This window comes from Corvus brachyrhynchos, unplaced genomic scaffold (genome assembly GCF_000691975.1).
Source record: "Corvus brachyrhynchos isolate BGI_N302 unplaced genomic scaffold, ASM69197v1 scaffold255, whole genome shotgun sequence".
NCBI classification, from domain to species: domain Eukaryota; kingdom Metazoa; phylum Chordata; class Aves; order Passeriformes; family Corvidae; genus Corvus; species Corvus brachyrhynchos.
The window spans coordinates 1,936,831-1,953,337 of record NW_008238358.1 but is presented as its reverse complement, the minus strand read 5'-3'; the positions used below and the strand labels follow the sequence as shown (position 1 = coordinate 1,953,337).

The following is a 16,507-nucleotide window of genomic DNA, read 5'->3' as shown; positions in this document are numbered from 1 at the left end:
CGGCCCGGCCTGGCCCAAGCAGGGCCTGGGCCGGGCCCGCTGGCCCCCACACGGGGCCGCAGCCACCTGTGCCAGTGCCGGAAACGAGAGAGAGCTTGGAGGGGGAGTTTGCCTATTCTTAAATGTGGATCACAGAGGTGGTCACAACTTTAAGTGGCTTAGAGAATTGTCCATATTCAAACTGGCCAGCTGATAGGTTCTATCAGGTCCCAGAGGAAACTGTAAGCACCCCTTAGCAAGGACATCCCTTCCGGGACTATGCTTGCTAACCTATGACTGTCTTCCATTTATCACTGGCAAATCCTGCTATGCATAATGGGAAAAGGTGTGTGAAGAAAACAGGCACAAATTTTAATCATGTGACTGCAGAATATACAAGAACAATCTTAGGAGCCTGGACCTTCATTTCAGTTCTGGGTGGAAGTTGGTAAAATCTTCCCAATGAGCACTAGCTGAAAAACAAGCTATTCCTTAAGAAAAACATAATGTTATTCCATATCCTAGGATGTTCCTGATTAGGTCCAATCTAGATGGGAAACCACATTACTGCTCAAGATTAGAACACTACAGTGTTCCTATTTTATAAAGGGCAATAGAAACAAATGAGAAGAAGTTTGCCCTCATTTTCCAAGTGAAAAAAAAAATAAAATAAGGATCGTATAAATTGGTATAACTAACTTACCTTTTTCACTTGTGCTTCTTTAATCTTCTCTAATGCAACCCTAATCTTCTCAGCTTTCAATTTAGCAGCTTGTTCCTCCTAGGGGGACACAACACACAATTCCAGTTAACACAAACTTCAGTCAGGTTTCAGTGGGCTTAAGTTTGAGGCTACCATGCTTTAAAACATGATCTGAAATGCTGATTTGCTCACCTATAAATCTCCAACTATTTCTTAGTGATGATGAAAACTATTACTTTTTAAGACAAAAAGTGTTCCTATCTAATATTTAGAAATACAACTGCCATTATTTCCAAAGGAACATACAATAGACATTTGGCATTTCTCCGTTCTCCTGTACTGTAAATAGCCTTATGCTACCAAATATTTCAGCATATTATATATTTACAGTCATAGGTAGGGAAAACACATATTCAACTTGAGTGCACAACGGAGTACACCCAATAGATTTTTGTTTGATCAACGTAAAACACAAATAGCATGCCAAGAAGTATCTGAATTTAACAGCTCACAGAAAGTACAGAAACACATCCTATAACTAGGATTCCATACTACATGCATCAGTTTGAAAGATTTTGAACTATTAAATCCATTTGCAGTAAGAGGCTTGAACACTCCCTTTATCTTTACTAAATCCAAGCTGTATTTCTCCCTGCTTTAAGTAGTTTAAGACACAAGGCAAATAAGCATTCTTTTGCTCTTCTAAGTCACCTCTTTTTATTACAATTGGAAATACATTCAAAATTCAGGTAACTTAAATCTATCTGCTGACACTAAATAAAACTGTAAAGTTAAGACTAGCAATACAAATTTTTAAGTTCTGGAGATTATAGATACTTGTGTTGAAATTGCATTTGAAACATGCAGCAAAAAAAGCAACCACCGTTTTGAAAATGACATATGCAGTTTTCAGACTTTCAAAATCTTAAGATGTGGATCTTCATTGTGATTAATATCCAAAAACATCATAATTATTTTAAAATCTCTAGCACAAACAAGTCTATTAAAAACCACACAAATCCCTTCCAAAATATTCAGTACCCTTACAAAAGAATAATTAATATTTTTCCCAGAGCCAAACTACCACATCCCATCAAAACATTTAGCATGCCACAAACATTTAGTTCTCTATTGCTTTCTTCTATGAATGTCATTCAGTTTCTTTACCATGTGTTTAGATGGTTGCTTTTCTCGAAAAAGTCAAGATTCAGCTATACTGAAATCCACAAAGCTTAAGGTTTTGACTTCTTAGTAAGTTACTAATATTTATACCAACTGCTAAGTAACATTCCCATGTTATTTTACTGCACTCTTAGTAGCTTTTGGTTCTTCACACCTGTGACCATCCTGTGCACTAGAAAAAACATCAGCTGGACAGGACAGTATGCTGCCTTGTGAGAAACGTAATTCTTTTCAATAAAATCAATCAGTAAATTGACATGAGCAGAAATAATGTGAGCCTGAAACCTTATCTGGGAACTGAATTACCCAGGAACATAGCTTTTATTAGTCTACAGGGAACTACAGCTTTTTATTCACAATAGCAATGGTGTCCTATGGCTTAGAAAGGTTAAATCAGATTAGCATTCTGTGAAAAACAAACCATGTCATGATACCAAGAAACATTTATTCTTCCTATTTCTTAACATTAACCATTTCAATGTGTAGAAATAAATCATTACTAAAAAATGAGGCTTCACAGCACCAAGCCTGACAGAGCGCAAGAAGCATTTGGACAACACTCTCAGGCACATGGTGTGACTCTTGGGGATGTCCTGTGCAGGCCCAGGAGATGGACTCAATGATCCTTCTAGGTCCCTTCCAACTGAGCTTATTCAGTGATTCTGTGAAAGACCTGTAAGTCTCTAAAAGTGATGCTATGCACCTGTTCATCATGAAATCAGAAAAAGCAAAAGACACATTTTATCATATATTTGGAGGAACTGTAGTTCATAGTTTAAAAAAGCTGCTCATTAACCCAACCAAAACCTCTACTGCTGTACAAAAGTTGTCAGCATGTTTGGGTTTGCTCTTCATTCAAGTCAAGCAGCACAATTTTCCAGCCCATTTCACTGTACGCCTGTGCAAAGCACCAGGAGCACCTGCCCGCCACAGTGCACACCACAGCGCACAGGCAGCAACACCAGGGCAAGCAACAAGCTTGTGGCCTCTCATACACCTGCACCAACACAGCTAAAATAGCTTTGGTGACCTCAGAGTTTGTAATCCATCATTCCCTAAATGCTTTTAAAAGTAAATAAATATGTAGATGAAAAAAGACTTTAAGGATTTACTATTTTAATGTGTACCAATTACTTTTCATTTCCTACTCAATTTAATGTGGGTCCAGAGATTAGGATTCCTTATACTTTTATTAGAATTTAACAAACTCAGTTTAAAGTAAAAAAACACCCAAAACAAAACAGATTTACAATTTTCCAAGTAAGAACTGGTTTCAACCAGTAACAAGCTATAAAAAGAGGTGTGAATTTACTAACTGGAAAACACAGTGAGGAAAAGAAAGCAAGAATTCAAAATTTCTGAAAGCATATAGTAGTCAAAGATTTTAAGATATTCTGAGCAGTATTAAACTAAGCTCAGGCCACTGCTGCACCACTGCTGATGTGGCAAACAATATTTCTTGGGAGGAGGAGGAAGAACTATGCATTTTGATTCCTTAGTAAAATAATTTAGTAACTCACCAAAACTCAAACCATTTATTCCGTTCCTCTCCTAATGGCCCAAGAAAACAGTCCCCTGCCCATCAAAGCCACCACACAACAGCACTTACACACAAACACAGGCTCTCTCCTCTCCCTGTATGTGAAAGCAACACAGCTTCTATCCAGGAGGAAGCATGTGCGGTCCATCAGCTTGTACTAACATCTAACAGCCCTTTTCACTGCACAGGGAGACAGGTGACAGATGGCAAAAATATTCAATTGCAACTGTAAACTATTCAATGCCACCAACTATCAAGGCCAGCACATCCAGTCCAACCACACTTAACTTAGGTATTTATTTCCCCTTTGCTAGCAAATACTGGCAACAGTGATAGGAGTTGCTAGAGGGTTATAAATATGCAGGTAAACAGCAGGACTGCTGTGCTGTCACAGTTTCACAGGCGGTACAGACAATGTCAGTCCCTGATATGGCCATACACCTGCCTCCCCTGCACTGCTGGGGCCACACACACAGCTCGCTTGCAGCTGATCTGGAGGAGAACTGACACAGCAGAAAAGGTTTAGCAGAACCCACTCCATGGTTAGACCGCCTTAACAGTCACAGGCAAGCCTTGGAAACACACCAAGAAGATACACATACATACACACACACACACACACACACACACTTTATAAAAACACAAAATATAATAGAGAGTCATTTCCACCTCTGGCAGGAAAAGGATATTCTCTTATAGTAGCAATATGCATCACTGCCAAATTGCAACAAATTCCTCACTTAACATTCTGGGACTGTTGTTACACTTGCATTTTAAAGCTTTGAGCTAAGATTACTTTTGGTTATGGAAAACGTTGCACCTGATTTAAAGACTATTTGGCAACATACTTATGTATAGAACCTGTTAATCCAAAATATTCAAAGATATTGTGAACCAAAATGGAAAATGCGTATCTCTTCAGTGCAACGGTCTTACCAGAACTATGTGTTGAATAATTTTAACCTACAGTGAAATATCAGAAAGAATAACACAAAAAAATATAAAGTTAAGATTTCTGTAATATAGTGACAAATGCTGTTTCCTCCCCCAGTTTCCAATTAAATATGCAGTTACAAGATATTCCAGCTGTGTTTTAGCATCAAAGATGCAAAATGCGTGCAATGGCAGAGCTGACCTTGCCCAAACGATTTTGTGCCTCGCATTTCTAGGTTGGAGTTTTATTTTTTCTTTCATTTTACATTTTTAAAATGTTATTAACTAATCTCTTTTACAGACATCACAAATAGAATGAAAAAAAAGGGGGGGGGGCAACACTTAAGTAAAGTACTTAGAAAAGCCAGTAATTACATGGTAAGAGGTAAGTAAATTCCACATTTTACTTAAGTTAGCAAGGTAGATGCAGAAACTACAAAATGCATTAAGAAATGTCATCTTTGTTTAATATTTGCTTTTTTTCTCTGAATCCTTTGAATGCAGATAAGAAGATAACTAAATACAAGTAGCACTGACTTCTGAACGACTAAAAGCAGGTAGCCACTATTTATTTTCCCAACTAGCCTTGGGTAGAAAGGCAATCACCTGTTTTGCAAGGACTCTCCTTGCAGAGCTTGTACTGAAGCAGAGGTTCCTGTTACCAGAGAACATCATATTAACATCTCCATTTTTATGTAATTACCCAAAACTTCAAGACATCTTTATTAGCCTCATGTTTAATGTATATCAGTCTGAATATTAATCACATTAATGAAGTTTTTCTTTGATTGCTTTCATTTATTATTAAAAAGAACACTAGAACAAGAGTGTATGTGATCAGCACTAAAACCAAATGTGTGAATATTAAGAGCAGTTCTTCTGTATTTCTTGATAAACTCATTAGGACAAGCAGAATATCCCTACCCTAAAAATGTGCCACGGTTGCTGCACATGTGCTTAGTCCATTTATAAGCAGTGAGCTTGTGTTTGCAGTAGTAGTTCACGGCCACTCTCCAAACATATGTTCATTGCATTTCTTCTCATAGTAACTCTAAATAACCTCTGTCTGGGTAAAGCAGAAAGGGAAGCAAGATGTGAGTATCCGAAAGCTCACTTAATGTGTGTGTGTGCATTCACCCTGGTGAGGGGTTCATCCTCTCCCGTGTAGATTCACCACACATTTCCTCCTTCTTTCTTCCCAGTTTAGTACAGACTTTTCTATACCTCTGGAATATTCCTGACATTGTCACCATATTGCATTATGCTACTAAATATGGAAATGGCTGTGAAGTGGTAGCATTGTTTTAGCGGTTGCATCTGAGAATTATGAGACCTGAAAACATCTTGGATATTACAGTGACACTACACTGGGATAGTGCCATATTTTTCCTTTGCTCTACTTCTTTGTTCACCATTCACAAACTTTTTGCTATTAGAAGCCTAACTCAAACACAAAAGATGGCTTCTGAATGGAAATTGGAAAGCAGCAGTCACATTTTAAATGTATCTCAAAGTCACACTGGCCATTGTCACAATTTCCCACAGAAGGGATCTTCTTCCCCACAGTCTGTAAGGGCAAAGAAGGCCCCATGCCACTAAGGAAGGTGCTGAAAAGTACTGCATCTGTTATTGACCTCTCAGGTGCACCACTTGTTAATGCCTCCAAGTAGACTTATGCCCTTTTGAAGTTATTCTTCAAGGTATGGCAGAACAGAACCTTAATCAGCAGAGATGTGCATTCTGCCATCTGCCTGAAAGACTACTCAGACTAGATTTGACAAATCTGGTAGTGATGAAATAAAAAAAATCCAACTGAATTTCACTGGCTCTTTATGCTTTGAAGCAACCATCTCCACTACATTATCATCCCACTTGCCTCCGAACAGGACCTGCCTAGTAACAGCTCTATGCCAGGCTTCTCACTAGGGCAAACAATTATACAAGAAAAAGTACTGGGATCTGGGACCAGGAGAAAAACAGCAAAGGGGAGGGGAAGAAACCCAAACAAACCAGGGGGAAGAACAGGACTTAGAAATCACAGTAAGGAAGCCTGCGAGTGCAAAGATGACTACAATGTAACAGAGGAGACAGTACAACTAACTGGCAAGGAGTTTTAGTTGGACAAAAAGCTCTGATATGCGGAACAGGGCAGAAAGATTTCAGAACACTGGCTGATTATCTAACAATGTAACCATAACAGATTATGATAAATAATATATAAATTATGTTTTTATTATAATGACAAAGTATATAATATCATTACCATAATAAAAAGGACAAAAGGTGACATTAAAATTACACAGGACATCCCAACTTCCTCAGAAAGTGTCTGTAGGAGGCTGGAGTTTTTAGATTGTCCTTACATTCTTTGCAGATTAGAAATCACTTGCTGTATTTTTAAACTGCATTAAAAAAAAATCTCAAACAGATGCTTAATTCAAGAATGAGCACATCTGAATCAGAGTGGCCTAAGACGCATGAAGTCAACATCTTAACTGATTTAATTAAAAGTCTGATGGAATTATAGTGTGCAGGAACCAAAATCTACAAAGCAAGGGAATCAACATTCATAAGAAAAATTTTTGTCTTTCAGGTCAACAAGAAAAGAAGAATGATGTACCTTTCAGGTCAACAAGAAATGGTATATAACATGGTTCCTTTACCTTCAGATGCTGACATATTATCTGAATCATTACATCATTAAATCACTATCATCTGTCTTCCTGAACGTAGTTTCAGCTTCACATGCATCAGAACAGTAGAAGAAATGCTCACTTCAAAACACAATATGTTACATTTCTATTTTCACAGCCAAAACTGAGATGTATTTGAGTCCTGAACACTCTCTCAAAATTATTTGTGTGTGCTCTAATTTCACAGTACTAAACTTAGTTTTCAATATTCATTATAGGGAAACAAGCTTGCAGATTTGACAATAAAGCTACCTTGCTTTATTTTCAATATTCAACAATTTTACAGATACGCTTTCACTTCTTTCTGTTTTCAAACAAAGGTTTGAATGCTGTGTGAACAATAACACCTGGAATTGTATCTAAAAATGAAGAGACCACCAAAACTAATACATCATTTTCTGTGCTGAGATCTGCCCTATGCTGTGACAGGAACTGTGTGTGTGCATGGTTGTGATGCAGAAGGAATCTAGTTCATGGCTAGAATTTTTACAATTAGTTATACTACCAGAGGACAAAAATGGTTCTAATCTAACACACAGACATACCAGAGAAGAGGAAAAAACAGAAACAGTTAAAGACAGTAAGAAATAGTTGACACACCAGGGACATCAGCATAGACCTGCAACACAATCCTACAGTCAACTGACCTAACACCTTGCTACAAGGAAATGTACCATTTCTTGGGACTGCTTCACTTATACAGAGGCTTATCCAGTGTTACAGCAAGCTGATGAGATCTAAGCAGCAAAGTGGGCTTCCATTTCATCATTTTGTTGAAGATATTTCTGCTTGCAGGAGGTCAGACCAGTAAGTTCCATGCCAGGCCTGTATGGTCAGTAGTCAAAAGTGGAAGGTGCAGCTGTACTGTAACAGTCACAAGCTGACCAAACATTATTGTCAGAAAATCAGAAGGCTCACCAAAAGCACCTGAATCAAAGAGCTGTGAAGCCTAATTAGCCAACACAAAGATTTATAAATACAAACATTTAACTTTAGAGTGTATCAGAATGCCTGATATGAGCTACTCCGTGATCATATGACACAAAGGGATCATTTAATGCACTCTTTAAAACGAAGTTCCTGTATGGTAACTAACACTCATCCCACATATAAACAACCAGAAGGGAGGATCTGAAGACATATGGAGATGAAAGAAAATTGTGGTTTTTGTTTGTGCCACAGCTGTTGTTAATCTATTTGCAATCAAGCCAATTGCTGTTTTGGTGGCTGTTTGCTTTGTTGGGCCATGCAGGGGTGCCAAGAGCTATTGGGGGTGGGTCGAGGCAGAGATACGGACTTAAAATTTAAGCAAAACAATCACAAGAGCAGATTACTTGCTTTTGGCTGTTTGTACTCCTCTGGAAGACAGCCAGAAAACTTGTTGTCAAGTTACATGCAGAGCATTTTGAGAAGAATATTAGGGTATTTAAGAAAAAGCAGTGAACTAGTTCTAAACTTTTATTGCTAAATACAGACTACTTAAGCCCAGTGAACATTATCCTAATTGTTTTGAAGTTGCCAAGTTGCATTTTGTTACTTCAGGCTTGCCTGAGCTCTCTCCACACTAGAATGTCTGTGAGTTAAAAAATAACCACAGAAATTGTTTTGCAGTATGTATTAGCAACAGAGACATCTGACACCTCAGCTACTGAATATTCAAAGCTCTGAGCTTGGACATGAATCTGTTTGTCCTTCACCCAGCCTGTATTTTCATCAGAGAGATTTATAGCTTGCTCCATCCCTTGTACTCTAGTTTCAAAAGGAAATACATATAGAAGATAAATTCTTATCAAATTGAATGACAATTTGGGATCTCTTAGTACATTACTGACCTCTTTCCTGTAAAGAAAATAAATTTATAATCAAGATTTGTACATACCTGGCTCATTAGACCACTGTCTTACTAGGATATTCTCCTCCCATTACATTCAGTCAACATTCAAAATGTTATAAAAAAATATCCCATTACTTACTAGTTTGTCTTCAATACAGCAAGAGAACTTATTTTATTTAAGGCTACTAATGCCCTTTAAAACTACTGAACAATCCCACATATTTTTCACAGTTAGGTTTTGGGGGGTTTTTTTGTGTGTTTGTTTTTTTGGGTTTTTTTGGTTTTTTTGGTTTTTTTTAACTAGTGAATGGCAATAGGAACAAAAGAACTTCTAGCTCAGTACATTTCCTTTTCAACTAAGGTATTTTACCTGCTAATATGGCTATTAAGTATTTGTCAAGAACTTGAACACTTTCATAAATCTGCAGAAACAAACAATAAAATTCAGCCTTTAAAAGCACCTTGGATAATCAGGAAAATCACGTAAGTAAATGCAGAAGTTCCTGGATAGAGCAGGGGTGGAGGAGCATAGCACACAGCAAAAGCATTCTTTCTACATAGAAATAGTCACATACAGTAGAAAGAAGCATCGTCACCTTGGTCAGCAAATGAGAAGGCTTTCCTGCAATGTTTCTCAGAAGAAGGGAGGTTTCCCTGTCCAAATAGGAGTGCTTGTGCAGAAAGAAAGAGAAAGAACATAAGTCAAAGGAAGTCAGTATAGTAATTTTATGGTGTCTTGATTACAGAAGATAAAGCAGAGTTTAAAAGAAAAAAACCTTACACCATCACTTTTTTCCCCTCCCATAAAAACATGAATATTCCCAAATGCTACAAGCCTGATACACTGATTTAAAAGCAATTGTGCTAATAGAAAACACTGTTTTAATCTTCTTCTGTACAAAATGTCACAGAATAGAATTAAGAAAACTTTTGCTTACCTGCCACTGGTTTCTTTTCTGCAAGAGAAAACTTATTTGTAAAGACATTTAGAACTATAAAAGTAAGAAAATATGCACTTACAATCTTCTTCAAAATCCTGTCCAGCCTTCTAAAACTCAACATTCTACTTATAAAGCCACTATAAACTGGTCATCTGGGAGACATACTCGTTTTATGCTTCCTACACTGGTTGTTGCTTCATTCTTAAAGAAGAAAGGTATTACCATAACAATAAACCAACCTGACTTAAAATTCATGTCCTTTTATTTAAAGGACTGAAGTCTCTCTTCCCTTGTATAGCCCAAATTATAAAATTACAAATGCCCGCGCTCCTCTTGGGAAGATAAATTAGCAGAAAGTTTATTTTTGTGTGTTTTCGAAATGGGAAACACAATCAGTAGAGGGGAAGCAACCAGTAGAGAAAGACAGAGATCAGTTAATGACAGATCCGAGAGTGATGATCTTCTCTAGCACCTGCTACAGGCAGCAAAACCATCATCATGCAGCGATTTTCAGAACCACATAGCCATGTCTGCTACAGAAATTAAGACTAGTACTGTGGCACTTAACAAGAGCATTTAAACAACTTAAAAGAGCATGAAGTACATCTCCCGTGTACCACCACTGTACTGCAAGTTTTGCCCCATGTGGATGCAACTGTCTCAGCCTTATTTGTTCCAATGCTATACAGAACAGGGCATGACAACTATACATGCCTACTATACTTCTGTTTAGTAATTAGCAGTACAGAATCCCACCTCTTCTTCAGTGCCACAATAAGGTATAGTCTGAAAAAAATGAAGAGCCCACGTCTACAACTTCATGCAAGGCAGTATCAAATAGTTTGGCAAATACAGTTCCTGCAGGGAGAGTTTACTTGATGTGACTGACACACACTGGGATGAACAATTAAGGATCCCCAGGAGGCTTTAAAAGTTACACCTCAGGAAAGACTCTACATAGCATTTGAAGTTAAACCCAGGCTCCAGGCAAGCTCCACCTGGGTATTTAGCCACTAATACAGACACAGGTTATGTTACAGAGTAAATGAAGATTTTTCTGCTTGCATATTAATTACTGTTTGTATTGACATCATATGTTTTAGAAGCCCAGCAGTGCTGCCTAGCTCAAGCCACACTGTTGAGGGTTTGTAAAACCTGGTATAATTATTTACAGTCATACTGAATTGTATCCTTTCTTACACAGAGGCTCTAACTTCCCACAGAGTGAGTTTAGGATGGTCTCATTACAACATATTGCTACACTACTTGCAGAATAAAATGGTTGGGTCAATCCAAACCCCAAAAGTATACATAAAAATCCAGTGACAAGTTCAAGGAAATTCTTCCAGGAGTTTCTTCACAGAGTTCTTGTCAGTCATCATGGACTCTGATTAATATGGATCACTTTCTGGCCAAATGGAGCACTGCAGTAGAAGGAACGTTATAATGTACGCTTGCAGCCTCTTCCTTAGAGTTTACGCACCATCTGTCTTAGCCTATTAGTCAACAATAGCGTCAGGATAAAAAGAGGATATTGAATTTCTCCTTAAAGGAAATATTATTTGCTGGAGAATATTTCTCCTACAGGAAAGGCCAATTAACCTTCTTCCTATCTTGGTCATCTTGGCTGCTGCTAGCTTGCATTTAACTACATTTTCTCTGACAAGGAGCTTCTATCCAAAAATGGGAATGCCATATCCTTCTTACAACATAATAGCCACTTGAAACTTTGATGATGATATTTTATGAGAATAGGAGTTGGCCAGTAAAATGTGGAACATCAGTGTGATGAGAACTACCTATGTGAATTGGAGCTGCAGAGCTCACATGCCTAGAAATAGGAAGGCAACAGCTCTTTTCCAGACATTTTTTTGTGCATGGCTTCTTCCTACCCTATAACAAATTCTGCAGTACTACACATACCCAAAAGCTAGAAGGAGCAGAAGTAGCAAAGTAACAGGAAAGCCCAAGTTCTAGAAACTATAGCTCAGCTAAATAATAACTACATGCACATACAATTTTTAAAATATTTGGCATGCACAAACCAGTAGATAATAAATTAAATTTCATTTTAGAACAATGCACTTAGTCTATTTTAAAGAAAGACTTCAGCTCACACATCCAGCTCTGAAGATAAACAGATATTGCTCCTAGAATATTCCACTGTTCCTCACAGAGGACCACACAGAGGATCAAAATAGCCCACTCTTCCCCTCTACTTAGGGACTTGAAATATGTACCAAAGCTCTGACAATATAAATGCCTGATCTTGCCAAACAAATTAACCTACTTTTCTGCCCCAAGTACTTCACTAGACTAAAAAGAACAGCAATGAAATCCAGGAAAACAAAACACTAATTACTCCTAGGGAGACACTTCTAGTCTTCCACCATGAAAAGCATCTGTTCTTCCACCTGCTCCCATTGCAACAATGAGAACTCAAGCTCTGGCAACAAAGTCATCCCTCCCGCAGTGCCTCACCTTAGATTCATTTAGGATATAAAACCAATTCCAATTACATAAACTAGTATGTGTCCCTCCCACTCCTGAAATGCCATGCATTTTTCTATCCTGTTGCAGTAAGCTGACGGCTTCCCGAGTACAAGGCCATCATTTTTCATACAGGCTATTTTCAGTTTAAAAGGTTTTTTTCAAATTGTCACACAACCAGAATTAAATGCGGTTGGAAGGTAAAAGTAGTCTGAAACAAAAGGGAAGTGTCAAAATTTGACAACAGCTTCAGAGAAAACAAAACCATGCAGTCCTTTACACTAAGCATAAAATTGTAGAAGAACCGGATTGTAACAGTGCTGGAAGAGTATTTATTTCCTGCATTCACTAAAATACTCAGTGCAGCTAATTAAACATGAATAACACCAAGTCAAAGATCTGATGCCTAATCTACCAAATTCTTTGAAAGATCACATATTTCTAGGTCACAATTTAGGGGGGCAAGCACAAAGAGTATACAACATGTGCACAGTCTAAAGCTACTTACAATTCTTTACTTCTACTAAGATGTCGGGTTTAAGTTGTATTTTTTATGTGTAGTATAGCTTTTTAAAAATCTAACCATTAATAACAGCCATGCCTTGTTTTAAGTTTTTGTATAAAATTATTACTGCAAAAGCTCATTAAAGTTATTTCCATTATATGTATTTAAAAAGCTCTCTTAACTAGACATTAGCAGATGTTAAAATTTTCTACTAGAAGGGGATCTATCTGTCACTAAAAGAATTTTAAAACCAACACTTATACTTTGATATTTTAAATGATTATTAGGGAGCCAGACTCCACTCAGGATTCCCAGTTAATCCAGCATCACTACTACTCAGGCAGAACTCAAAATACCATAGGCCAGTGAGCATCCCGGAAGGAAAAAGTGATAGGGATTTAAGAGGACTCTTAAGAGGCAATATGACATGTTTCCTTCTGTCACATGGAAACTGTCAATATAAACTCTCTTACAAGATTTCACATCAGGAAGCTGGGATAGGCAGTAACACTGTAGCCCAAAACTCACTGAGTTCATTTCTTTATATAATCTTCAAAAAGTACTCTTCTTTCTTTTGATGAAGCCTACCATCAGGTACCAAATATGTTTACAACTTTTCTGTGCCAAAATTACTTCTTTTGGAGACAACTTTAACACAATCCATAGGAAGCTATTCACTTCTGGCTTAGTCCTTCCCTATAATATGGAACAGACTTCAAACTAAGTTGCAGGAACTCAACCTGGTTAAAAGTGAAAAATAATGAAAGAAAACATATCAAAACCAGGAAAACCATTTTATACAAGAAGTAGAAGCAGACAATGATGACTGTTTTGAACTGTGTCATATTTTAATGCCCAGCAGCAATTATTCCAAGTCACACTGAAAACCATGGACGTTTAATAATAAAAAAATCCTCAAAATGCTACAAAAGATCTGCTGATTGGAAAACTAACTTTCTATAAAATTAAATGTATACCTTTCTCATGGGATGCCAAAACAGCCATGCACAAAAATATTTTGTGCAAAAGGATTTTGTACTTAAAAAAATTCAGATACGATTATCAAAATACCTGAAGTAAAAAAACCAAATAAAGAAGCCTACTAATGCCTCCGTAACAAACTTTAGCTTCTGTGGATAATCAACAACACAGAAAATTAGATTTGAGTAAAATTAGCATTAACACTTAAGAGTTCTAAACTCTGTTAGGAAAAAAAAATTAATAGTGTTCATGTACACTTCATTCAGCAAAGACAGCTAGCCTTGATGTTTATAAGAACATGGACTATAGTCTTGCTCCAAACTATGTTTTGGACTTCAAAGATTTCCTATATCCTTTCTTTGAAGACAGAAATGTAACATCCACTACCTTCAGATCTAAATACCAGACGTTCATGGACCAGCTGCTGAAAGTTGCATTTCAGTGCATTTCAGAAAACTCAACACACTACTTAAATACACAGCAGCTGCTTAAACCAGATAGTTTTTTCAATACTGAAATACTTTTACACCCATCACCAATCCTATACCTACAAAGCATGTTTGCTAAACATGATAGAACAGATGGGCTACCAGGAAATGAAAAGACCTTTCAGATTTTCAGAATACAATTAATTGTACAAACTAAATGACCAGTAATGCTCTACATGGCCAAAACTTCAAGATTTTCTCAGCTATTGTCCTTGTCAGCTCCATTATGTAATATTCACTGGGTTGTTTCAATTCTTGAGATTAAGAGGTCTTGAGCTGAAAGTCAGTTTCAAAAAACCCCCAAACTATCACTGAATTACCCAGCATATTAGATTTATTTTTTACAGACAATAACTGACAGGTGGATTTTAAGAAAAGCACTTAAGAAGAGGTGATAAACTGAGCTGTCTAGCTAGGGTCTGATGCACGAAGGCCAAGTAGCCCATCTTGCCATGGTAGCAGCCCACTGGTTCACAAGTAAGATGCTGTATTATACATGGTCTCCTCTCTTCAATTCTACTTGCATATTTTTGCAAAATCTGAACACTTATCCATTTTCTTGTTATGTCTGATTATCACTTAGTACAGAAAAGTGGGATCAATTCAGAAAGATTCAGTCTCATCGCTAAGAGACTAAGTTGCATCTAATTCCTCCAATTTTAAGGTAAAGGCTGAGAATACAGGCATACAGAGTTTAAAAACAGTACAACACAGTCTGAAAGGCATCAAATATGTTCTTTACACTGACAGTTTACAAATAATGATCAAAAACTGGGGTGGGAAGTGTAAGAAAAAGATGACCTGGTGATCTTCTGAAGTATTTTATCTTACTATTCTAATGCCTTAAACATGTTAAATAGAAAACTTCCTTCCTTGTTAAACACTATCTGTACATTCAAAGACGTCATTCACTCAAGGTATGTACAGCAGAATAACTTACCTTAGTACATAAAAAAAAAGGCAGTAAGAGCACATTGAGGACTTGTGCATGTAATTATCTTGCCATGTGTTTCTTGCAAAACTCTTGAACAGGAGCTTAACAATAAATACACGTGTTTAATTAAACCAGCTGGTGGCACTCTTGTGCCACTATTCTGGATTTAATATCACAGTTGAGAAACACTACAAAAGCCTTTTTAAAAAGCATTCTCGGCCCCTAAGAAACAAACTAAAAAAATCAGGGAAAACTCAGTATACAGCGTTCACTAGCGAGCTATATGCTTGCAAATCTTTGTTGAAAAGATTACTACAGCTTCCATTTCAACTACACCCTGACATTTAATTCTTTAGATTCCAGCTTCAAGAATTAGAATCCACTATTTTCAAAAGAGAACTCAAGAATTAAAGATTAAAAATAATTTTTGTAATTTTGACCCAAAGATGGGAAAGGAGAGCTGAAATTGGTTTTTCTGATCTCTTTGAGATTATGTATTCACATGAAATTTATTCATATCGATACAATACGATAAACATCTGACTAAAAATATCTATTTTCTGCTTTCCTTTGCAAAGGGGGTTGTTTAGCCTAGCAAGAAAGAGGCTCAGGGGACACCTCATCACTCTCTACAAACACCTAAAAGGAGGTGTGAACAGGTGGGTGACAGTCTCTTCCTGCACGTAACAAGAGACAGGACAAGATAAAAGGCTTCAAGTTGCAGCAGAGGAGGTTTAGATTAGTACTAGAAAAAATTTGTTGAAAAAGCGGTTACAGTTTATTCTTATTAAAACCTCAGAAAAGGAAAACAGACACTGAGAGACTGAAGTAACAGCATTGGGTAACAGAGCTGCCTGACCTCTTCACACACAGAATCACAGTGTGGGTAAGGCTAGAAGGGACCACAGTTGGTCATCTGGTTAAACCTCCCTAGCTCAAGCATAGTCATCCTAGAGTTGCTTATTAAAATTTTGAACAAATGATACTACTAAGAGAAATTTTCCATGATTTGTTACTGTTACAGGCTGATTAGTCATCTACATTAGACAAAGTATTCCTGTTGGGGTTTTAGGAACTCTCCTGGTCTTTTTTTTCTGTTAAAGGAATTTTCCCTATATGTGTTGCTAGGGGGACAAATTGCTGGGTACTTCAGAAAATCAAAGACCTACCCACTGGGGGTGGGGTGCATCTGGCTACTCTTTTGTTTCACCTGGGTGTGTGGGCAGTCGGTCTCCGGTGTTTGGACAGAGAGAGAGGCTGCTTTCTTCAGCTGCTTTTCCTTCTGCTGGAGAAGCCCCGGGATC

At 37.4% G+C, this 16,507-nt stretch overlaps 1 protein-coding gene across 1 annotated transcript in view; it reads right to left on the bottom strand.

Moving 5' to 3' along the window:
- Nucleotides 1–16,507, bottom strand: part of RAPH1 (Ras association (RalGDS/AF-6) and pleckstrin homology domains 1) — a 59,901-nt gene that overhangs the window by 26,714 nt on the left and 16,680 nt on the right. Inside the window, exon 5 of the mRNA XM_017735562.1 lies at nucleotides 683–760. Coding sequence (XP_017591051.1) covers nucleotides 683–760 — 78 coding nt within the window. The remainder of the gene's footprint in view (nucleotides 1–682; nucleotides 761–16,507) is intronic.